Raw genomic sequence first — 25658 nt, 5'->3', positions numbered from 1 at the left:
GGTGTTTGGTTGTTTGTTTTGTTTTTGTCTTTGAAAGAGTTCACCATTAGCAAATGCTTACGTTAAATTCTTAGCAGGTTTTTCAGATATGCATAGGTATTTTGCTAAATAAGTTCCTCTGGTAGGGATGTGAACTTCCTGTGAATGTTACAGAAACTGACTAATAGAGACACATTAATTTGGTCTTAGTTTAGCCTTAGAACATCCAGATAATATGGATGGGTATGGTCTGATATTTAAGATGCCGCTATTGTTTAAAACAGAGATTGTACTCTGTACCTTTTCTTTTTTCTTTCTTTCTCATATCGTCTAATTAGGAAATGGATGGGAAAATATATTTTGGGTCTAGTCTAGGAAATGAGGCATGATATGGTGAAGCACTTTTGTTTTTAATATTCTGGTAGGGAACAGAATTAAAGTACACATTTCCTCTTTGTACTAGGGAGAAAAACATGCTAGTTATTGTGAGTTGGGAGAAAGGGACTTTGGGGAAGTGTTGTTTGGCATGTCACAGAGTCACATGTATCTAAATAAAGTCCCAGACATACACCCAGAAAGGCCTTTAATAAAAAGACTAACTAGTTTGCATTTCTCATTTGATGTTCCTATGAGCTAATTATATCAGTTATACAACTTCTAACTGAAAAAACAAGCTTGTCAGGTTTTCTGAACTCTCAAACTTAAAATTATAAGGAAAGAATACTTACTTGTGCTTTTGAATGTCTTTTACTCCGTTTTTCAAATTCCCTAATCTTTCTGATGGATTATCCCTACAAATGAAATAATAATTGATAAGGAATCTATTTTTTTTCCACATTATAAACCTTCTACACCACAAATAATGTGGTTGAAATGCTTACCTGCATAGTTTTTTAATTAAATTAGCAGCATTTTTGGCAATCTTCTTTGGAAATTCTATCATGTCGATCCCCCTCAATATGATGTTGTAGGTTTTCATAGGATCTGGGCCTGAGAAAGGTGGGCTGCAAGAATGAGAGGCATGAAAAGATATCTTACTTTTATTTTCTAAATAAGAAAACTTAAAACACTCCACAAGTGACATCAATATTTATTCGGGGCTTCTATTAGGAATGATAATGGAGTAAAACTTAATGAATAGCAAAACAGTGTGGCAACCTTTCCAAGTAAATCACTTAGCAAACTATTAATGGGTTAAGTTTGTCTGCTGTTCCCTCATTTCTTTTTATGGCAGATGCCTAACCCTCTTGCTGTCCTTGGTCATTCAAGATGACTCTTCTACTTTCTGGCCCTTTCTCATATGGTACTTACAATCTCACTGATTATACTTGTGAAGTCTGAAACTATTAGAATGGGCTACAAGAACATCAGTGATAGGACTCCATGTCATGGGAAGAGCCAGCTACAAACAATGAGCTGCTTAAAATAGAGAGTAGTAGATTTGCTTGTGTTGAGAACTGTGATGGTATCTGCCTTGAACTTTTGTCGTAATTTTCTGCCATAAGTACTTTTTACTTACTTTAATATGACATTAGCTAGTAATTACCTGTACATTTTAAATCACTTTTTAAAATGTATAAACATGCAATTCTATTTAATATTATCTTAGAATTTAAGAATTTCCTCTTTTATGATGTTCTGATTGAATATTCTCTTTACTCTCTTAACTTGACAATTTTAATTTTTACTTTAAAATTGAGCAAAAACCACATCTTAGATTTTTGTTGTCAATTTAATGTTTTCTAATTTACATTTTTGCTGTTGTATTTGTTTATTTTAGACAACAAAAATCATTTAGTCAAGGTGACTTTTGTGTTTTTAATAAGCACTGCATATTCAGTCTAAGATATTCACGCAATATACAAAACATACAAAATTACTTAGAAGAAAGTAACAATCATTCAACACCCAAAAATATTAATAGTAATTAACACTGTTAAATATAATTTTACACATTTCTCTATGTAGATGGAGAGACATAGGATTATACTACACATGCTTTTTAAAATAAAAATGTATTCAATTTAATTTTGTTTTAAATTACTCTGAGGAGTATTATAAAAATGAAAAAAAAAGCTAAATTTCAAATATGTGCTTCTTCACCAACAATATTAATTTCTAAAGAATTAAGAAAACATTTTTTAACTTTTAATTTTCAGTTTTTTGTAATGACATAACTCAAAAAAATATTACTTATGATTTCTAATTATGAATGATGAAAAATAGGTATTCCTATAGATATTCCAATCTTCTCTCTCTCACCTTAACTTTTGTTGATTTTAACATTATTTTAAGATTTCCAAAGATTATAACATTTTCATTTTGTTCAATAACCAAAATTAAATTAATCTAAGTACTAATTAATCAGCAAATATATTCTCACATTCAGTATGTTGTCTTTTTGTTTTGTTGATGGTTCCCCTCACTGTGCAGAAGCTGTATAGTTTGATGAAGTCCCATTTGTTTATTTACTTTTGTTTCCCGTGCTTGAGGTGATATACTCAAAAAAATATTACTCAGACTGATGTCACATAATTACTACCAATGTTTTCTTCTAGAAGTTTTATGGTTTCAAGCCTTAAACTTAAGTCTTTAATACATTATGAGTTTACTTTTGTATATGTTGTAAGAACGTGGTCCAGTTTTATTTTTTTTTCATGTATCTGTATAGTTTTCCCATCATCCTTTGCTGAACAGATTGTCATTTCTCCATAGTATATTTTTATCTCCTTTGTCATAAATTAGTTGACCGTATAAGCAAGGATTTTCTTTCTGGGCTTTCTTTATTCTGTTTTGATAGGGATTGCATTGACTCTCTAGATTGCTTTGGATAGCATGGTCATTTTAATGATACTAAGCTTTCCAATCCATGGGCATGGTATATCCTTCCATTTATTTGTGTCTACCTCAGTTTCTTTTTTAAATGTCTTACAGGTTTCCTAGTACAGGTCTTTCACCTTCTTGGTTAAATTTATTCCTAGGCATTTTATTCTTTTGAATGCAATTATTAATGGGAATAAGTGATTGTAGAAAAAATTTCAATGCATAAGGAGAAATAGAAATTACCATTGTTAACATTTTAGTCTAGTTACTTATGGTCAGTATTTTAATTCTTAGGCAATACTGAGTTTTCTTCCATTCACTATATGATTTGTTTTTATAGCAATTCAAAAAAACACCAGAAAGATTATCTAGCTGTCTATCCACCTATCCACATATATGCATGTATGTCAAATTCAACCTTCTGTATTGTCCAAATCTTTCATATCTTTACATGTCTACTTACTTAATTTGTCATCTATTTAAAACTGTTTGCCTTTCTGTGTAGAAGGTAAATATTGACCTGAATTGGGTTAGGTCACAGAAAATTTATTTGAAGTCAACATAGAAGCTTCAAGAGTAATAATGTAAAATATCTACAAATAAAAGTAAAAGCACAGTTTAACTATCCCTGGCAATGGTAGGAGTAGCCGTTAGCATTTATGGGGTGCTTCATATATTCACTGAATCCTCATAAAGAACAAATAGGCTAAAGGTCCCAAGTCTTCCTTTTATTTTTATATCCGACTTCATGCTTATCCTTTTAATTCCACAGCCTTTACTCTGTTCTAGGCTCTCAGCTTCCTAGAGCTAAATTATTGAAATGATGTCCAAACTAGCCTCCCCACCCATCTTCCAATTTTCCCTACACATTTCTGCTAGCTATTTTTCCTTAAATGCCACAACACATGTCACCCTTTGTCAGAAAACACTCAGTGATGCTCTCTTTGGATGGAGTCCAAACACTAAAGTGCAGCAATCATGATCCTTGAAAGGTGACTAATTGATTTCCCATCATTTTGTAACATGGACCTTCTTCATGTCTTTGCCCACTACTGCCCCTCTATTTAAACTATATCTCTCTGCTGACAATGCTTTTTCCCTTGCTTGCTCTCTGCATGCTTCCTGTAGGGCCCTGCTTCTAAAGCCACCCTGGACAAACCTAGCCTTCTTCTGAACTCTGTAGGTCATAATGACCCTACTCTAATTGTCCTGAGTGCATAATTTGGTGTATATTTGTTTTACTTGTCCTTGAAAAGTTTAGTTTGTTTTGTATATGGTAATATCCACAGTATTTTTTTAATTTGTTGATGACTATAATATCATTACATAAAAGACCTGAAAAGCATTCAAATTTCATTTGGATATAACAATTTCTAACAGTTCCTTTTATATATATATGCATATATATAAATAGTTGACCCTAGATATTTTTATATGACTATCATCTCTCTTACTTTATTGCTGGCTCAATGACTACGCACAGACATCTCATGGAAAGACACCAGATCATTCCACATTCACATATGTATAAAGAATTAGCAATAATGAGACCAAAAGTTGATGTTGAGTGTGTTGCTCTTATCTGACTCATTTTAGACTTTTGCATAACTAATTGAAGTGTGGTAACAAGACATGGTGACATGTACATTAATACGGTCTAATCAGAGTGACAAAGGCAGGAGTGTGTGGCTGTTTTGTTGGCCTATTTTCATGGGCCGTTCTCTATCAACGTCCATACCTGCCAGTCAGAAGTTCATACATTAGGATTCCCAGTGACCAATAGTCAGCTGAAATGTCATGGCCTTTGTTCAGGATGATCTCTGGGGCTACATACTCTGGAGTCCCACAAAAAGTCCATGTTTTCTTTCCAAATCCTATTTTCTTTGCAAAGCCAAAATCAACCTTACAAAGAGAGAAAAATAAGATATTTCAAGCCACTTACGATTAAGCTTAAAAGCATAAGTTATTCTGCTGAGGTACACTATGATAATAAGAAAATAAAAACAGATGTAATGTTAGTTGTTATAGTCCTGTCTTCTAAAAGGAGTCATCTATATTTCAAACAAACAAAGCCTCCCTGATCAAACTTGGTTATAATGGGAAAAGTTGAAACCTAAGCAGAGGATGAAATTCACATCATTAAAAAATAAAGGCAAACCTTTCTTTCTGGAAACACTCCATTTTTCCTTCTTTTAGGCCAATGAAGGTTGGGACATATAAAATAATCTCTCCTTGGCTCAAAAGTTACAAAAGACCAGTTGGACCAACTTGACATATTTTTCAGAATATATATGATTTCTGCTAGATTTAAGAAAGTTGACAATTCTTTTAGTATTAATTGAGAAGCCACTTTACTGCTGAAGGAGCTAGGTAACAAATTATGGGACCAATAACTCTGCTTCTGATAAACACAGAGAAAATGGAAATGTTTCCTTTGTTTTTATAGAAACCTTTTGAAGAAGGAGGCTCAAATGCAGAAAATCTATTTTTCTAAAACAATTTGGTGGAGAATATAAATAATGAATCGCCATTTATTTGATTTCTTTGAAAAACCACATGCTGAATAAATATTCTAAATATTTAAAAATTGAGTCAGGCACTGACAGATTCAAAGCCCACAAAAGGTCTGCATTTTAACACAAGAGAACGTTCTACAGTGAATCTTTAGAGCCCTTGAACAAATTTTAAAAATTACTACTACTACTACTACTACTACTACTACTACTACTAACATGATCTGGATAACGTTACCTGCAAAGCCCATTTTTCTCCATTTGCATTATTCTCAAATATAAAATATTAAAATGATTTATGGTTTCCCATAATGTAAATACCCATTCCCTTTGTATGGCAGGAAACCAGCTAGAAAAAGAACTACGAAGCTCTTCTAGGACTTACGAACGCATGCCAGAAAGCATGAGTGCACTGAAGTATGTTTTGCCAGGATATTATTAATTCATACCTAGCCAATTTAATTTCTCATAACTTTTGCATAACTTGAAAGAATAGTTAGTTGAAAATAGTAACACTAAAACCTGCTTTTAGGAAAAGTTATAATATGTAAAAAGGAACATAAGATTTTAATGTTAGCATATAAACACAGTTTCATAAACCCATAGGGCAGAAATCATGTGTGAAACACACTGACCAGTTTGGCATAACCTCGGTGATCTAGGATGAGATTTTCTGGCTTGAGGTCCCTGTAAATGATTCCTTTGGAATGCAGATAGGCAAAAGCTTCTACCACACATGCTGTGTAAAATCTGGTTGTAGAATCTTCAAATGAACCTCTGAGATACAAAACATGGAATAAAAAATATATAAGAAGATAGCTTCTCAAATAAGGTTTTATTTCTTCTTTCACTATATTTCTGTACCAAAATTTGACCCCAGACACCAATATCCTACTGGACAAATGTCATATGAAAACCCCATTGCACTGGGTTTTCAAAAGCATTTGAGGATTAAGTCAAGGAATTCTTTGCCCTTATGAATAAGATAGTTCAACCTAACTTCCTGAAAACACTGAAGAGTTCAATGACACACCGTGTTTTGTGTACTTGGTGACTTCCTCTAAACAGCTCACTACAATCTACAAAGGCATATATACAGCGGTGGGCAGAAGAGAGATGAATCCTATTTTGGAGCTTGTCTATAGAGGGGTGTTTTTTAAAGGCGAGTTTATGGGTTTAGTCATATTTATTCTTAGAGGGCCTGTTGTTGAATCTTTATAAATAATATAGATATGGTTCATGTGAATGTGATTAAAAGTTAATGTTTCAAAGGGCCACTTTGGAAATAAGCTGTGATGCTACAATTATATCAAAATCAAAGTATTCTGTTTTTGAAACGTCTGTCAGCAAGACAAACAAAATGCATTTCCTACACCGCTGCCTTCTTATTAGAAAGAAAAGATGAAGCTCAAAGATAATTAGAAGGAAAAAGATAATTGGATGGGAAAGTTTATTAGTAAACTTAATTACGATGTTTAACAGGAAAGCTCTCTCTCTTTGTGTCTCTATCTGTCTGGCTCTCTCGTGTATCTGTTTAATGAAATAATAATAAAAGAAAAAAACCGTAGCATCCAAGGTTAACTGCTTGGTTCTAGGCCAGACCCTTTATACTTAAAAAACAAACAAAATTTTTTTTTCATGGAAATCCTTAAAAAATAAACTACTTTTTTTTCCTCTTTTTCCCCATTAGTAAATACAATTTAATCATTTCATAATAATCTAAGAATGATAGTGTGATCATAAGCTTTTTAGGTGGCTAAGATGTAACATGAGAAAAGCATTCAGGTGGTTTTAGGTAGGATACAACAAAGGGTGGCCCCAGAATTTGCTTTCATGAGAACGACTGATAATCAGTTTGCATTCGGTGACATTTGCTTCTTTTTCAATACTGAGGAGTAAAATCAGACAAACTGAGAAGTGGAATATGGCTGCTATTTTACAAAATTAATAAGTAAATCCTAGGCTAAATCAGCGACCTTTCAGGTCACTTTTTTAAAGAAATAGATAGTGTCTTCCAGAAAGGTATAGCCTTCATTTCAACTACTAATGCCCCCTGAGTTGTCACTGAAATAATTAGTTCTTCTCCCCAAAAATACCTTTCTTTTATACAATTTAAGGCATGATGAGATCTCTTCTTCTAGATATAAGACTCTTAGCTGTAATGACTAAGATTCTAGTATCTCTCTTAAACAATATTTCAATGGAACAACTGTAAATTATAAGGACAAGAAAAAGTTGCTTTGAGAAGACTTGCGTCTGTATTAGGAAATGAAGGATACCCTTTATGCTACAATTATCTTCCGACATGGAACTAACTTTGCAGAGCTCAGGCTATATAGTATTATGTATTAGGGAAGGGATTAGGATTAGAGTAGAGTACCTTTAAGGTCCTTTCTTCTTTGCCCTTAATTATGTTTGTCTATTGAGAGCAGTATATTTCTTTCAATGGGAGAGATTATTTGCCTTAAATAGTAAGTATCTGTAATAAATCATTATAGATCTATATAGATCTAAAATATAAACATCTATTATAATAAAAAATATATCCTTAACATAGAATTTTAACTACCTGAATGTAGTATGACTTCAGTCCTCCTCCATGGAGGGCATTGCAAAGCAGAAGCAAAGCCCAAGCAAAACCAAACAGTACATGGAATACAGCCTTGCCTTATTTCACATTGCATGTCTTATTTTTTATAAGGAAATCAATTACTTCCTTGTATCAGGACTGTCTAATTATAATTTGGGTGGGTCTTTTTGAAAGCTTACAAACTCTTAATTATTACTAGAAAAGATAATTTCTGCACTTGTGACTTTGGGCAATACATCTCCATTTCCCTCAATATTCAGTTGTTAATGGAACAACTGCTTTGTTAATAAACATTTATGTGAGAGGTCAATTTCTCATGAAATCTCTGCTGAATGGTATCCATACGTATATTCTGAATAAACTGATCATTAGCAGCAAGATGAAAAAATTCTTAATACAACTCAAATTCATCAAAGGAGGCTATAGATTAGGAATATGGACTCTGAAGCAAGAGTCCTTGGCTCAAATCTGGGTTCCATTTACTGTGCAACTAACTATATCTCTCTGGGTCTTCTGTGCAAAATTATGTTAATTAGAAACGTTCTCATTGGGTGGTCATGAGCATACAAGAACTGATGCATGTATTTAGATGAGTACCTGGAACACAACTGGTACTTAATAAATAGTAGCCATTATAATTGAGCATCAAAAACGTCTTCTTTAGCTACTGTGTCTTAATTCAGGAAAAATGACAGATATAGGACAGATCTGAAGTTTTTGGGAATGGCAGTGGGGAGAAGGGAATTTACAATACTAATAATCACTGTTATTGAAGTATTTGCTACTTCTCACTCCCAAGACTAACCTCTGCGAGTCATCTCTGCAGTCTTCTGCTAATCTCTGTTTCTTTTACTTTCTCCATGCTTCTTACAAATGCATGGGCAAAAATTGTCCTTTTATTGCCTGCCAACAAAAAACCCTCCTTTTTCCACCAGGAAGTGAACAAACCACAAATCATATATCTTTGGGTCTTCAGTTCTTGACAGCCCTGTTTATTTGTTCCAAGGTTTTTCTGGTTCTGAGCCATTTGGGAATTTGAAGGGTTATAGAAAGCTGGTTTCCTTTCCTTCAACAGATCTATATAAATATATTTGTAAATGATTAAAAAAATTAAACAGAAAGCTTGTCTCAAATCTGTTTCTGTGTTATGTGACAAATCACTACTAATTAGGAACATAAAATGTATACCAGCAACACAGTTTCATTATGAAACATTTGATGTAGGTAATTTCAGGATTTTAAAATACTCTTTTAGAAAGCAACACAATGCATAGCATTAGGATGACTCAAAATGAAAAATTACTATCAGAATTGTAAATGACAATGTAAATTTGATCTAAAATATAAATGAAAGCTTGTTTTATCAACAGTTAAAAAGTTGCTTAAAGAAATAAATCACTGCCCCATGTAGCTCTTCAAAATAATAAATTATGCCCTGACAGTTGTGTTATTTTATTTTAAACAAGTAAGGGATAGGGCCTTATGCCTTTTTTGGGGAATGAGTAGTTGTTTTAGCTAGGTGGCAGTATATAACAGCAATTTGACTGAAAGAATTAAAGGAAAGAATTATGTATACTTATTGATAGACTCAAATTAAAATTTAATCACAATGCTTAATCCACTTGTCATAACTGAGTCCTGAAATGGCAGAATGTAGCAAACTATCTCTTACCAAAAGATCAGTTCCATCTTTTCATTGACTATTAACAATAATCATTAATGAATGTATAAACATAAAGTGTCTTACAACCTGTGCAGGTTTCTTTTCAATTGTAAAGTTCAACTGGAAGGCTAAATTGTTATGAAAATGGGTTCATTTTCTTGAAATAATTTTATCTTTTATTAGATTATCTAATATGGAATTTAAACAATCACCCACTGAAGGACTTCTGGTAAAGATGGCAAAGTAGGTAAATGCTGTGCTCTCCTCTACCCATGATCACATAAAAATTAAAATCATATAGAAAAACCATCATTGAGAACTACCAAAAGATAAGCTGAACAGAAGTCCTATAACTAAGGATATAAAGGAGCAGCAACAATGAGACTTGTAGGAAGGATGGAGATGCCAAATGGGCTATTCCCACACCCACGTCTTGCAATTAAGAATTGGGAAAGATATCTTGGCTGCAGAGGATCCCCCATAGGAGTGAGGGTTCACTGCCCCACATCTGGCTCCCCATACTGGGCACCAGTGTATACATCTGTCTGTGAAAACAAGCAGGGAATTGCCTGTGAGTATTATGAAGGGCTGCTTGAGTCCCAGATATTCCTCTTGAGGGACCACACACAGATTCTTTCACTCATAGACTCACTCATTCTGGTACCCAGTGCAGAAGTGGCAGCTCGAAGAGCACCAGGGGCATATGGGAAGAAACTGAATTGACTGACTTCAGGGCTGGAGGGGCAGCTTTCTCTGGGAACAGAAGCATTGGCAGGAGCCATTGCTCCCTAAACCCAGTTAATAGGCACAGGGAGTTTAAATTCTGAGCTCTCCATTAACCTGGCAATGACTGCTTGCCCACTCTGGTGACTCCCTGAGACCCAACCCAACTTACATGCCAGGACCGAGCATCTTCCAGAGGCTTTTCCACAGGCCTGCCTCAGCTCACACTGTGGACTTTGCTAAAACTTCTCAAATGTCCACAAACCCCAAACAAGCAGCTTTTTGCCTTGATGTGCCATGTACCTCTTACTAAGCAGCCCCAAGCCTGGCAGTAGCTGTGACCCGTCTCAACATGCATTGCAACTCTCATCATGGGTCCCTAGCCTGGCATACACCGTGGCTCATGTAGGCCTGAAACATAGCTTCAACTAAGTGGCCACAAACCTAGCAGAAGCAGCAGCTGGCCTCAGCTCACATCGTGGTACCCACAAAAGGGTCCCAAGCCTCACACTAGTATAGTCAGTCTCTTACAGTATAACCCTTCCCAAGTGCCTCCAAGTGTAGCACAATTGGCAACCAACCACAGATCATTTTGTAGTCCCACTCGGTTGGCCCCAAGTCAGACAAAAATGACAGATGACCTTGGCCCGCACTAGATCCCCACCTAGCCAGCTCCACAAATGACAGACCCAAAAGGTGTAGTTGGCTGGCACCAGAGCCCCATTAAAGCAACTCATGCTCTGTTGAGTCAGCCCCCACGAAACAGTTTGTCCACTATAGTCATGGCCAGCCCTCACAGCCAGTCAGCCTAAGGGTCAGTCCCACCGACTGATGTACCAAGAGTAACACAGGCTCAACTACAATAGAAAGGCATACACAACCCACACAAGTGACACTCAGTTCAGGTGAATAGAGAGACCATGACGCTCGGACTTACTTGATACCTACTACATAAAGCCACTGTGCCAAGAATGGGAGACACAGCACAACTAACTTATACATAGAAACAAACACAGGGAGTCAGCCAATATGAGGAGACAAAGAACAGGATAAATGAAAGAACAGGATAAAACTCCACAAAAAGAACTAAACAAAATTGAGACAAGCAATCTACCAGATACAGAGTTCAAGATTCTGGTGATAAGGATGTTCAATGAACTTAAGGGGAAGAATAGATGAACTCAGGGAGAACTTCAACAGAGTGATAGAAACTATACAATAGAACCAGTCAGAAATGAAGAAAACAATAACTGAACGAAATAATATGTTAGAGGGAATCAATAACAGATTAAATGAAGACAAGGCAGAAAACACCTAATCAGAATAGCAAAAGGAAAAAAATAAAATAAAAATGAGGATAATTCAATGGACTCCTGGGACCAAGCATAATAACATCTGCATCACTGGGATACCAGAAGTAGAAGAAAGAGAGGGCAAGGGATTGAAAACCTCCTTGAAGTAATAATGACTGAAAAGTTCCCTAACCTGACTAAGGAAATAGACATACAAGTCCAAGAAGCAGAGAGAGTCCCAAATAAGAGGAACATAAACAGGCCCACATCAAGACGCATCATAATTAAAATGGCAAAGGTTAAAGAGAAAGAAAAAAATATTAAAAGTGAAAAACAAACAAACACCACCACCAAAACAGTTATGTATAAGGGGGCTCCCATATGACAGTCAGCTGATTTCTCCACAGAAACGTTGCAGGCCAGAAGGGAGTAGGACAAAATACTCAAAGTGATGAAAAGCAAGGACCTACAACCAAGATTACCCTACCCATCAAAGCTGTCCTTTAGAATTAAAAAGAAATAAAGAGTTTCCCAGACAAGAAAAAAAGTAAAAGTTAATCATCACTAAACCAGTATCACAAGAAATGTTAAAGGAACATCTTTTAAGGAGAAAAGAAAAAAAGCTAAAATATGAATAAGAAAATATAGGAAAAAAAAGAAAATCTCATCGATAAAGCTAACCAGTAAAAGCAGTGGATCAACCAACTATAAAAACAGTACAAAGGTTAAAAGATAAAAGTAGGAAAATTATGTATAATTGCAACAATAAATTAAGGGATACACAAACACACACAAAAGAAGTAAAAAATAATGTCAAAAACATCAACTTGGATTGGGTGACTAAAAATGGTACTATTTTAGAATATATTTGAACTTAAGCAACCATAAACTTAAAATGGACTGCTATCAACATAGCTGGGGCGGGGTGAGCGGCCGGCCCGGTGGCTCAGGCGGTTAGAGCTCCATGCTCTTAACTCCGAAGGCTGCCAGTTCGAGTCCCATATGGGCCAGTGGGCTCTCAACCACAAGGTTGCCGGTTCAACTCCTCGAGTCCCGCAAGGGATGGTGGGCTCTGCCCCCTGAAACTAAGGTTGAACACAACACCTTGAGCTTGAGCTGCCTCCCGGATGGCTCAGCTGGTTGGAGCATGGGCTCTCAACCACAAGGTTGCCAGTTCAATTCCTCGACTCCCGCAAGGGATGGTGGGCAGCGCCCCCGCAACTAAAATTGAACACAGCACCTTGAGCTGAGCTCCCACATGGCTCAGTTAGTTGGAGCGCTTCCTCTCAACCACAAGGTTGGCGACTGCAACTAGCAACGGCAACTGGACCTGGAGCTGAGCTGTGCCCTTCACAACTAAAGCTGAAAGAACAACAACTTGAAACTGAACAGCACCCTCCACAACTGAGATTGAAAGGACAACAAGTTGACTTGGAAAATAGGCCTGGAAGTACACATTGTTCCCCAATAAAGTCCTGTTCCCCTTCCCCAATAACATCTTTAAAAAACAAAACAAAACAAAACAAAATAAAAAAACATAGCTTGGTATATATGAAGCACATGGTAACCACAAACCAAAAATCTATAAGAGACATACAAGAAATACAGAAAAAGGAATCCAAACCTAACACTATAGAAAGCCATGGACATACAAGAGAAGAGAGCAAGACAATAAGGAAGGTACAGAGAAGAACCACAAAAACAACCAGAAAACAATAAAATGGCAATAACTACATACCTATCAATAGACAATTTATACAGACAACCCAAAGGTTTTCACCAAAATAACATTGAAACCAATAGACAAATTCAGTAAAGTAGTAGGGTATAAAGTAAATATTGAGAAGTTTATTGCATTTTTATATATCAATAACAAACTATTAAAAAGAGAAAGTAAGAAAATATCCCATTTACAATTGCATCAAATATAATAAAATATCTAGGAATAAATTTACCAAGGAGATAAAAGATCTGTACTCTGAAAACTATAAGACATTGAAGAAAGAAACTGAAGAAAGAAGATACAAATAAATGGAAGGCTGTACCGAGTTCATGGATAGGAAGAATTAACATTGTTAAAATGTCCATACTACTCAAAGCAATCTCTATATTCAATACAATCCCTATCAAAATATGAATGGCATTTTTCATAGAACTATAACAAATCATCCTAAAATGTATATGGAGCCACAAAAAGATCTTGAATAGCCAAAGCAATCTTGAGAAAGAAGAACAAATTTGGAGGTATCACACTCCCTAATTTCAAACTAAAAGGCCATAGTAACCAAAACAGCATGCTACTGGAATAAAAACAAACATATAGATTAATGGAACAGAATAAAGTGCCCAGAAACAAATACAAACCTATGTGGTCCATTGCTCTATGACAAAGGAGGCAAAAATATGCAATGGGGTCAAGACAAAGACAGTCTCTTCAATAAATGATGTTGGGAAATTTGGACATATATTTGCAAAATAATGAAACTAGACCACTTTCCTACACCATATACAAGAATAAACACAAAATAGATTAAAAAGTTAAATGTAAGACCCAAAATCATACAACTCTTGAAGAAAACATAGGCAATAAATTCTTTGACATTACTCTTAGCAACATTTTTTTGGATATGCCTCCACAGGCAAGGGAAACAAGAAAAAATAAAGAAATGGAAATACATCAACTAAAAAGATTTTCACAGTGAAGGAAACCATCAACAAAATGAAAAGACAACCTACTGAATGGGAGAAGATATTCTCCAATGATACATCTGATAAAGGGTTAATATCCAAAATATATGAAGAACTTATACAAGTACACACACACACTCACACACACATACACACACACACACACACCCTATTAAAGAATGGGTAGAGGACCGAAACAGACATTTCTCCAAAGAGAACACATACAGATTGCCAATAGACATATATAAAGATGCTCAATGTCACTAATCATCAGAGAAATGCATATTAAAACCACAATGAGATATCACCTCACACCTGTCAGAATAGCTTTCATCAATAAATCAAGAAACAACAAGCGTTGAAGAGGATGTGGAGAAAATGCAATCCTTGTGTGTTGTTGGGATTGCAAATTAGTGCAGCCACTATGGAAAACAGTATGGAGGTTCCTCAAAAAATTAAAAATATATCTACCATATGACCCAGCAACCCCAATTCTGGTTATTTATCTGAAGAAATCCAAAACACTAATTCAAAAAGTAATAATCATCTCTATTTCCTGCAGCACTATTTACAACAGCCAAGATATGGAAGCAACCTAAGTGTCCATCACTAGACGATTGGACAAAGAAGATATGGTACATATATACAATGGAATATTACTTGGCCATAAAAAAGAATTAAATCTTACCATTTTTACAACACGGAGGGACCTAGAGGGTATTATTCTCAGTGAAATAAGCCAGACTAAGAAAGACCATATGATATCACTTACATTTGGATTCTAAAGAACAAAATAAATGAAAACACGAAACAGAAATAGATTCATAGATACAGAGAACAAATTGATGGTTACCAGGTGAGAGGGGGGGTAAGGGGACTGGGTGAAAAGGGTGAAAGGATTAAGAAGTACAAATTGTCAATTATAAAAATAGTCACATGGATGTAAGTACATGATAGGCAATATAGTCAATAATATAATAACTATGTATTGTGTCAGTTGGGTACTCGACATATTGGGGTGATCACTTTGTAAGTTGTGTAAATGTCTAACCCCTATGTTGTACACCTGAAACTAATATAATATTTCATGTGAAGCATAATTGAAAAAAAATTAGGAAAAAATAATAATGACCATCCACAAAATTGCTGGAATCAAGGAAAATGAACATAGAAAGTTACTAGCTAGCCCATAAAACACATCCAGGAGGAGACACAATCAAAAGCGAGATGTGCAGGATTTGAAAATTATGGTTTCTGAAGAAGTTATTTAAGACATTCAGAGGAAAAATTAACATACACATTAAATAATTCTAATTAAGTAAAGAGTTGAAATGTTAAATTTCATTACATTAGAATAGGTATTAAATACTAATATGAACATATAATACATAAATGCTAATGTCATATATTTTATATATACTAATGTAAATACATATACAATATTTTTTATCATAGTAACCGTTTACATTTTTAAAGAAGTTGCAGGGGTTGCCAATTATTTAAATATTATGGAAGAAATAGTTTGTACCAAACTATTCCAAATAATGGAACAAAATTTGTGGAAAACAAAGTTACAAACTAGAAAATAAATCATAATAGCTAACAAAGAATAAACAGGTTAAAAATTCTAACAATATTTCATTGCTGTAGTTCATATCTCAAAAATAAGAAAATATTTACTACTCTTCAAACCCTGTTTGTATATATGGTATCATTTTAATTCTTACTTCTTGACAACAAATAAAAACTGCTCTGTGTTCTGTTTCGTAAAGAATAAGGTCACACAAGCCTCTCTTTAAATTAACCCAAATACATTTTCTTTATGCTTCTAGAATAGCTTTTCCCTTACTGCTTCTTTCCTCGGACACAAAAAGAAAATTGAACGAATTGAACAATATGGTTTGTTTTGACTATGGATATTTCGATATACACTGTAACTAATACCATACTTTCCTTTTGACTTTTTTTTGTTTCTTTCTAACAATTAACCTTTAGGATTTTCAGCAGCAATGTAAACAGTGAGAAAGCCAGTCAATGACAATATTAATTGGAGCCTGGATATCCAAAACTATGCTTTCCCCCAGCAATTTCTTAAGTACAAAAATAAAAGTCTCAGAATAAAAGCATTAAGGCTACATTCATATATAAGAAAGAAAGTTGGCAGAAGATAGTGATTCTGAGGTGATTTTATATATAATAGTTCCATTGCTTTTAATGTTGACACTTCTGCCCTTCTGAATCTTTAGGAAGGATTAGGTAGCTGCCAGTTTCCAGATCATGCCCCTTTTGGAGTATTTCATATATTGGGGGAATCCAGCAACTGTGTACCCCAAACCCAGGGATGATAAAAGGGAGGAAAATGGAAAGGATCAAAAAGTAGCCTGGTGGAGGTAGAAAAAGGATCATCCGTTGATATTTTGTCTCCATCATTTTCCCCCAAGATAAGCTGCTTTCATAATAGCAACTTCTAGCTGCCCTGACAAACCAAAATAAATCTCACTCAGAAGACTTGGCTAGCATTTGGGAGCCAACAAAATGTAAACTCAAGTTAAATACGGAGAAACAGGAAATAATGTTCACTTTCAAAAAATAAGTTGAAGTTTGATGCCTATGTAAGATTGATGCCTCATGAGTGGACTTTAGATCAACTTTTATCATTGTTTGTTGTTGTCTGGTTAAAGATGTTTAATAGAAGTTTAAAATAGCTGTTCCTCTCCTTATGTGGCTTATTGCTTTCTTGTTTACTTCCAACTGTAAATTTTCTCCTAGTCTAATTAGAACAAAGTAAAGAAGAGATTTCAAATAAATCAATGGGTTGAAAGATTAGGTCAAAAATAATATAGTAGAGCCACATTAGGATAAACCAGACAGGAACTCACAAATTAGAATATTAACTTTGTGCAACATATTGCCTGTAAGTTTTGAGAAGTGATAACATATCTGTTTTGTTTATCATCGTATCCCCAGCCTCTATCACAATACCTGGCATATAATTTGTATTCAAATATTAACTAACAACAATGTAAATAATACACTATAATATCATAGCTTAGTACAGATGTTAACCCTATCCCCTCATGCCAATATGATGCTTTTCCTTGTATGCTTATTTACCTTAAACTTAAGACATGAAACAAAATATCAGTGTAATAGGGCACAATAAGGTAAAAAGAAACCCATTTGGCATGTACAAATAAGGCAATGGGAATAAAAGTCCTGCAAGGACAGTGTTTACAAAGATAAGAAGGTACCATAAGAACACAATTAGGAATGAGACTTTAAATCAATAGCTTATAAAGAACCATTTGTTCTAGTCTGGGATATCTACAAAGTAACAAGTTATCAAAAAATAGCATGGCTTTCTGGGAACATCATGGCTGTGAATAGTAGTTTCAGAAAGAAGTTACCCAATGAAGAATGCTAGGGGTAAGACTATAACAAAGACAAAAGGAAAGATTCCAAAGTTGAATGCTCAACGAAGGATGACTTTTGGATGTTATTAGATCATTAGTAGGAAATTATCAAAAGATCATTCACAGGAAAAGAAAAGTATGGTCTTTTTTTTTTTTTTTAAGTAAATATTTAGGGTTGGTAATGATCTCCCGAGATATTGTATAGAAATTAATTTTGTGTAATTAAAAGGAACAAATCGGCACTAACTAGACCAACTTTACTTTCCCTGAAAGTACAAAAAGAAGTAAATCTAAATTAAATTGTTTACATGAATAAGTGGATTATAAGTGGATTCATTTTTTGTTAAGACCAGCCAAAGCCTGAAAGGGAAGCCTGGAAACTTTTGCTAATTTTGAAACCAAAGAATAATGTAAAGGTAGAGGAAACAAGTTACTTCGGAAAAAAATATTCTCAGTGTTAGGAAAGGCAGAGTGCCCATCTGGGAAAACAAATGGAGCAATTAAACTGATAATTAATCCAGATTGCAACTACAAAATAACTCTCTGCTCATGTTATAGCAATTAATTGAATTCTAGGTATATAGTTGTTTGATTCATCAGAATTAAGGTAAACTAAGATCTGTGTATATACCTCACTAGGTATCATTTTTATGGTGGACTAAGCCTATATCATTAGTTACAAATCTGAAACAGGGTGACTTTCATATTTACAGTAAATCACATGTGTATAGTGGGTTGTGCCCTGTATTGCTTTACAGTTTGAAATACAAGCATATGTAAAATGTAAATGTAATTTTTATACTTTTTAAAAATTGACTCTTTTTACAGCCCATCATAGTCAACTACGTTTTTAGAGACATGATAGAAATGTCTTAAAACTCCTACCTATCCCTGAGAATGGTCCAGAGCTCTCCACCTAGGCAAGCTTCCATCAACATATACAAATATTTGCTGTCCTTAAATGTTCGGTATAGTCTGTGAATTGCAAACAAGAAAACGTAGGTTATAAACATGATTGTCTTTTAAAAGCATGTAAATGTTTTGAGTCCCATGATTATAGTCTTATTTTCGATATGCCAAACTTGAGATGTTATTAAAAATATGAGAGAGATCCGAATTTGCAAATACAGAAAAGGAGGCAATGGCTCATGACTAAGACCTACACACCTTATGGGGCTAGTCTCTCCTTTGAAGCGGATTAATCCCAGTGATTAAGGACAAAGAGGCTTCTTGGGATTCCTCTAATTCCAATTTGGCTGATATTTCAAGCATGGACTCTTGAGCAATATTTAGTGGTTATAAACATACAGTGTACTCAGATATAAAATAAGTTACGCTTTACAAATATAGATATATGAAATTTGTGCATTATTCACTTAAATACATATTATACCCTGTTTTCAGCAAGTGCCACGGGCAAATTAACTAGAAAAGCTTCTGCATTCAAAAAGTCCCCATTATCTTCTTATTAGTGCTCTGAATATCCTGAGATGGAATAGTCAATTCACTTTTTAAAATCTTTTTAAAACTACTCAAATACTTAAAGAAAAAATAAAACAGTTTGATTTTTGGTATTTTGTCTTTCTGGTACCAGGGGTCTATGGAGTTTTGGAGTAAAAGAGAGGATAAAAATGGAATGGTAGACATTCTGGTATCTCCTTTGGGAAAAAAAATATATGCTTCTTCCCAAAGCATATGTAGATTTCCCAAAGCACAGAATCTAATTTTCTTAAAAATAAAAAAAGAAAAATCAAGTCTTGTGGTTTTTTTCCCCCCCCAAACAAAACTTTCTTAAAATCTAATTACAAAATATGTTTCTTTGTGTGAAGGAAATATGTAATGGTGAGTGCAAGTGACAGAGGCTTTTGTGGTTGATTTCTACTTGGTGCTGGGCACTTCAGCCTCAGCGCAGGATCTTTACCTCACTATGAAGTCAGAATGAGCCCCCTGCATGATTTGCTTCTCTGAGCGGATGTGCTCCTGCTGTCTTGTATCCACAATGTGGCGTTTCTTGAGAATCTTCATTGCAAAGGTTTTGGATTCTTCACTTTTCAACTGGACCTTAGAGAATGGCAAAAGGGATTAAGTACGAAAAAGCCCATAGAGGTAATAGGATAGAAAGCATTCTCATCTCCAAATTAACAGGTGCATGGAACACTTAAATGACACCCCAACCATCACCCAAGTCACAGAATAAATCCTTGTTGGACCTGGGTTTAAAATCCAGGCCTCACAACTGTTGCCCAATCTCATTCCACTGGATCAGATGAATTTTAACTTAACAGGAATCACAATTAATGGTGTGCCCATTTGAATTAGAAGAGGGGAAATGCACTTGATTTTCATTATATTATTTCATTTTATATGTGTTTGAGTATACTGTATAGTTTTTCTCCTTCCATCAAAAAATAGAAATAAAAACTAACTTCTCCAATTTTGATGGAAGTGAGTATAAAGAAGGTAAAATCACATGGGCTTTTATGCTCTTCCTGCTTAGTCGTGGTCCACAAACATTTTGAAAGTTATAAAATTCCCTGACAGACCCCTGTCTCTGCTGAGACTGCAGAAGTATATACTGTTTTCTCTTCTCTTTTTACCTTCCAGTTTTTCCCTTTCCCCCAGCTAAAAAAAGAAAATAATTGTAACAAGATTCTTTCCAAGAGATTTTGAAGACTATTTATGTTCTTCTTCTTCTTCTCAAATATGCATGATGACTTTAATCCTTTCTGCTCTCAACACTTAATCCTTTGATAAACTAATTTGGGAGACCTAAACTGCACCTTGATGTCCCCAAGGCCTCCATGCCTCTGTCACAACCCCACATGGACTCTAGTAGCTCTGGATTCGGTCAGGCTACTGGCCTGTGTTCATGCTTTAAAAAATTTCAACAAGGTGATTTGTAAGGAAAAGAAGAGATAATAGAGCTAAACACTTAATAATAATTGGAAACAGTTATCATCTAGTGTTCTCCAACAACAATCCTCAAGGTAATACCAAACAGCCCACGTCATTCAGAACTAATGAAAGCCTTGAGGAAATAATGTGACAAGCTGTTTCCGGTTTTCAGCTGAAGTATTGCTGTCCCCTCTTTAGCTGTGAATCATTTATGCTTAATCTGCAGGGATAAAAAAGTTCTTAAGTGTCTTGTTCATGCACACATATATAGATCGAATTCAATCTGAGAGGACATTAAGTTACTTAGAACACAACATAAGAACACTTCAAATGGGTGAGTCTAGTTCGCTGCCAGCATTTGTGAATCTGCATGACAGGTTAGAGGGAAAACCAGATAATTGAAAATGCCGTAAGCCAAAGGCACGCTACTCTGATGGTGAAACTCTTTACAATGAAAAATTAGCATAATGCAAATGAGTTCAGTTGTAGCTCATAATGCAACACAAAATGTGAAAACCTGCTTCTAAAAGAAATTTGGACATATAGGAAAGATGGCATGAAAAATGAGCAGTGTCACTCTAAAATGCAGAGGGAAAACAATATCATATTCCATCTTTGGAGTCTTAGTTAAATGAAGACGCTTGGGTAGTTCACTTACCTAATGTAAAAATTGTCTCTTAAGTGATAACACACATTTTTACTGTGCATAGGGTGGGATGAAAGAACTGAGCCTTTAGGGTCACAGGTCTGAACTTGAATCCTGACTGTAGTGAAGGTCTCAGTCACTCGGGTCAGTTGCTTAACAGCTCTGAGCCCCAGTTCTTGCTGAGCATAACATCCGCTACTGTAGGGAATTATTGTGACCTTAAAGGAGAAAGTGCCACTGAATGGGCAGTCATTGATGATCTCTCTTGTCTTTAAAACAAAGCCAGATCATGTCACTTCTCTGCTCAAAACCCTCATGTGACTTCCCATCTCACTCATGGTAAAAACAAAGCTTTCACAAAGGCCTGCTTTCATACCATCTGGACCCCTGCTATCCATGAGCCTCAGTCCCCCGTTACTCACTCTGCTGAGGTCCCGATGGACACTTTGCTGTTCCTTGAGCGCACGAAGCAAGCTCTTGTGTCAGGCTATTGGCTTATGCTATTCTTTTGCCTGAATATTCTCTCATAGATATCCCCAGGAGTCACCCTCTCAGTTCCCTAAGTTCTTTGCTCAAATGTTTCCTATTCAGAAAGTTTCTCCTCACACCAGTCTATGTAAAAGACAAACTATCCACTCTTTCCTTCTCTTTTTTAGTGTTCTTTCTCTATAGCTCTTATCGCAAGCTAATACACCAAGTATTTTATTGATTACTCATTTAGTTTCCATCTACTCTCACAAGTCTGTAAGGAACCCAAGATTGGAGATTTTTGTTCACTGTGTTTGACATAGAGTAAATGTTCATGAAATATTTGTTGAATAAGTGAATCAAAGCAAGAATGAAATAAACCATGACCATTTATCACTGGCAAAGCCACAATAGAGCAGGCATCTAAGCTCCACATTGTGTATCTCTGAGTTGAACAGGAGAAAACCCAGGGAAGCCATAGTGACAAATAAGCATTTGGTCTTTTTCTTCTTTCCAAAAGTTCCCTTAATTATACATGAAAAGGGAAGAAAAGATTTATGTGTGCTAATGATGTACAGGAAATATACACGACCAAATATCTCTTGATTCAGCCCTGAATTTTCAGTTTTATATTATTTTTTTTAATATTTTAACCTTTTTTTTTCCATTGACTGACTAAGATATGATATTCCCTATTATGGAGCCTACTAGATTAATAAAATCATCTCTAGGATAATGTCCACTTGGCTGCCAATTAGTTCTTGGGACTATGGTCATCTCTTTAGACCCTATTTTCCTAGCTTTCATAACTTTTTAGTATCCCTCCAATTAATAAATTCTGATTCCAAGTGTATTTCCCATTTTTGTTATATGCAGCTGATCGCTGTTATACCTAGACTCAGGTGTTTTATCTTACTATAGCCAGGCTATTAGGTTAAAAAAATGTTTACCTACTTTACTATTTTTTTAATAGTTTTGAACTTTATATTAGGAAGACTCTATGCAGGGAAATAAATGAAGCCATTGGGGGGGTGTCAGAGAAAGAGGCAGCAAACATCATTTAATACAACGTGCTATACACATCCATAAACATTATTTCATTAAGTCCTAACATCAACTCTTAACAGCAGAAGGAAGGTTTGGTTTTGGTTGTTTTTCTTTTGTTTTTATCAATACTTCATAATCAGTAACAACAATAGCTAATGTTAATAAAGCTCTCCTTAGGTGTCATGAGCAGTATAGTAGATGACTTTTCTTATTTAATCTTCCTGGCAACCCTTTGTGATACTGTTATCATCTCCATTTTTAGAGGAGCAAATTGAAGATTATCAGAAAGGTTCACAACTTCTTCCTGTCCACAGAGCTATCAAGTGGCAGAACTGGGTTTACGCTCAGATCTTTAGGACCCAAGCTATTTCTAGTATATTATGCTTCCCTTCAGCTGAATTGAATATAAAATAAATTAAGAGCATAGTGATTGATGCTTTAAAGATGGAGTTTAGTGGAATTGGCTAACTCATAGACTCTCTGTGAGAAAAGCCAAACCATGCATTATTATTATTACTTTTAATCTTCACTCATGCTAGACATGTAGTTTTGGGGACCAGATAAAGCCTCACTGTCATTTTTCTAGGCACTTACAGAGATCTCAATGTATCATCAGGAACCTGGGCAACTAAATGCTTGTATCCTGTGAGGAGAAGCCAAGGGTAGGAGTGGGTGAGAGAGGCAAGAGGAAAGTGGGAGGACAGGGTTATAACAGCTGGTGGGGGGCAGATGGCTGCTGCCAATGGAAGGCAGGTAAAAGTTACAGAGATCATTGGGAGTCAGCTTATTGGTTGGCAATTTAATAAGTATTAATTACAAAAAGTTTACAGAATCCTATAGCCTATCTACTGAGGCTTTCTGTTTTGTCTTTACTTTGCTTGAGTGGAGATAGCCCTAGGGTCTGGAACCACCTTCTTTCTTTGCAGTCTGTAAACACCTCACTAGTTCCTAAGAGCATAACTCTTAGAGCCTCCACTTCCATTTTAAACTAGAGTATCACAAGACTCACAGGACCCTGGCTTCTAATTTTTTATCTATAAATACATTTTCTTTCTTTTCTATCCTTTCTTTATATCCTTGCTTTCCTTCCCGCCTTTACCTCAACCCCTGTTGAGGAGAAAAATGTCGATAATCCCATTTGCTTTGTAACTTGCCTTCAGACTGAATATTTAGTTCTACAGCTAGTGACAAGAAATATCAGGAAATATCTACATTATTAAATTCAAATTGATTAAAACACAAGTAAAACTATTTTTATAGACAGACAGGTTTCTTTTAATTTCTTCAAAAGATGTTTAACTTTCAGTTTGGAGTAAGATCAGAAAAAGTACTTCATACTATTCTATTTTTAATTACATGAACAAAGAGTTGAACTATTTTATAGAAATCTCTTGCAAATCAAAAACACTTATTCCCCTTAATAAGGAATCAGCAATGATTAATTAACTCAAAAAGCTACCTACATTGATTGATTCAAGATTGTGTACTTAAATGTGCAATTTGAACACACCATTTCTTTTCTTCACCGTACCTGTGTTAAATAAACCTTATTTCATTTTGTAGTGATTATTTAAATTGATATTTATATGTTGTACCTATAATAAACTTTAAATTATTTTTCTTCATCAAGTAATCAAATATTCCCCCTCCCACGATTTGATCTATGCTAATCTCACTCCTATAAAGAAATACTATATGCGATAGTTTTAAAACTTGCTTACATATTTCTAAATTGATCACTTGAATATTTCACATAACTCAATTTATTCTAATATTTAAAGCACGCTTATAATCTAAAACTTCACATAGATGGATTTGAGTATCGTAAGTTAACATTTTAGTTTCTTTCCTTAATTGACTCTGAGAAGGTTTAAAATAAATTGAAACAGAGAATTACATATTGCAAAACTCAACTGTGAGATAAAGTGAGATTAACTCACGAAATGTTTTGTATTCTAGTCATAATTTTGAGATGTAAGGTATAAGTAACTTTATGATTTTTTAACTGTTATTTATTAGAAGAATTTAACAAAATGTCTTATAATCAGATCATAATATCTTAATATTCATTATATTCAAACTTGACCCTTTCTGATACAAAACAAAACAAAACAAAAACAAAACTTTCCCCTCTCTGCTGTTTTATATTTCAAAAATTTCACAAAATTTTGTACAAACATAAATGTACTTCAAATGTAGTTAAACCAGTTCAACACATATTTACTTGGTTTGCTTATGGCAACTTGATCTAAAAAAAAAGTCACATTAAACATGTAGATGTTCATGTAGATGTACAACCCAAAATTCTAGCCATGATCATAGTGGTTCCCCCTGATTTAATTTGTTACTTTTTTGGGTATTGATCATTGCCTCCCTCTTGCTGTGAACTTGCAAGGCATCTGACTGGAGGTGGGGCTAAGAACCAAGTTATCTGGCCCACAAAATCTCCTAATCTCATAGCTCAATGTTCAAGCTAATACTATGTGTTGTATGTCAATGGCAATGGGGGATATTAATATGAGAGTTTGAATTGGCAATGAATTAAATGTATACATTTGATGAGCTACACTGAAACTAGAGGATGATCTTTTCTATATTTATTTTCAGAAAGCAAGATAAACCATTTCATTTTATTTAAAAGGAGCCCTAATACACTGCTGGTGGTAAAGTAAATTGGTAGGGCCTCTATGGAAAACAGTGTGGAGGTTCCTCAAAAAATTAAGAATAGAATTACCATACAACCCAGCAATCTGTCTTCTGGGTATCTAGCTAAAAAACCTGAAAACATTTATCTGTAAAGATATATGTACCCCTGTGTTCATTTCAGTATTGGTCATGGTGGCCAAGACATGGAAACAACCAAAGTGTCCTTTGATAGATGAATAGATAAAGAAGATGTGGTACATATATACAGTGGA

The 25658-nt window shown here is 34.8% G+C and overlaps 1 protein-coding gene across 4 annotated transcripts in view; it reads right to left on the bottom strand.

Moving 5' to 3' along the window:
- The window catches only part of PRKG1 (protein kinase cGMP-dependent 1), a 1130349-nt gene that overhangs the window by 5529 nt on the left and 1099162 nt on the right, over nucleotides 1-25658 (bottom strand). For 3 of the 4 annotated variants that reach the window (XM_019738600.2, XM_019738591.2, XM_074339437.1), the window contains 6 exons: nucleotides 19606-19745; nucleotides 18570-18659; nucleotides 5951-6092; nucleotides 4541-4704; nucleotides 861-983; nucleotides 708-770 (listed from right to left, as the gene is read on the bottom strand). In XM_019738600.2, the coding sequence (XP_019594159.1) occupies nucleotides 708-770; nucleotides 861-983; nucleotides 4541-4704; nucleotides 5951-6092; nucleotides 18570-18659; nucleotides 19606-19745 (722 nt within the window). The remainder of the gene's footprint in view (nucleotides 1-707; nucleotides 771-860; nucleotides 984-4540; nucleotides 4705-5950; nucleotides 6093-18569; nucleotides 18660-19605; nucleotides 19746-25658) is intronic. The other variant, XM_019738608.2, reaches the window with a different exon arrangement.

This window comes from Rhinolophus sinicus, linkage group LG07, assembly GCF_036562045.2.
Source record: "Rhinolophus sinicus isolate RSC01 linkage group LG07, ASM3656204v1, whole genome shotgun sequence".
NCBI classification, from domain to species: Eukaryota; Metazoa; Chordata; class Mammalia; order Chiroptera; family Rhinolophidae; genus Rhinolophus; species Rhinolophus sinicus.
The sequence above is the reverse complement of the archived record's forward strand: the minus strand, read 5'-3'. Positions and strand labels throughout refer to the sequence as shown.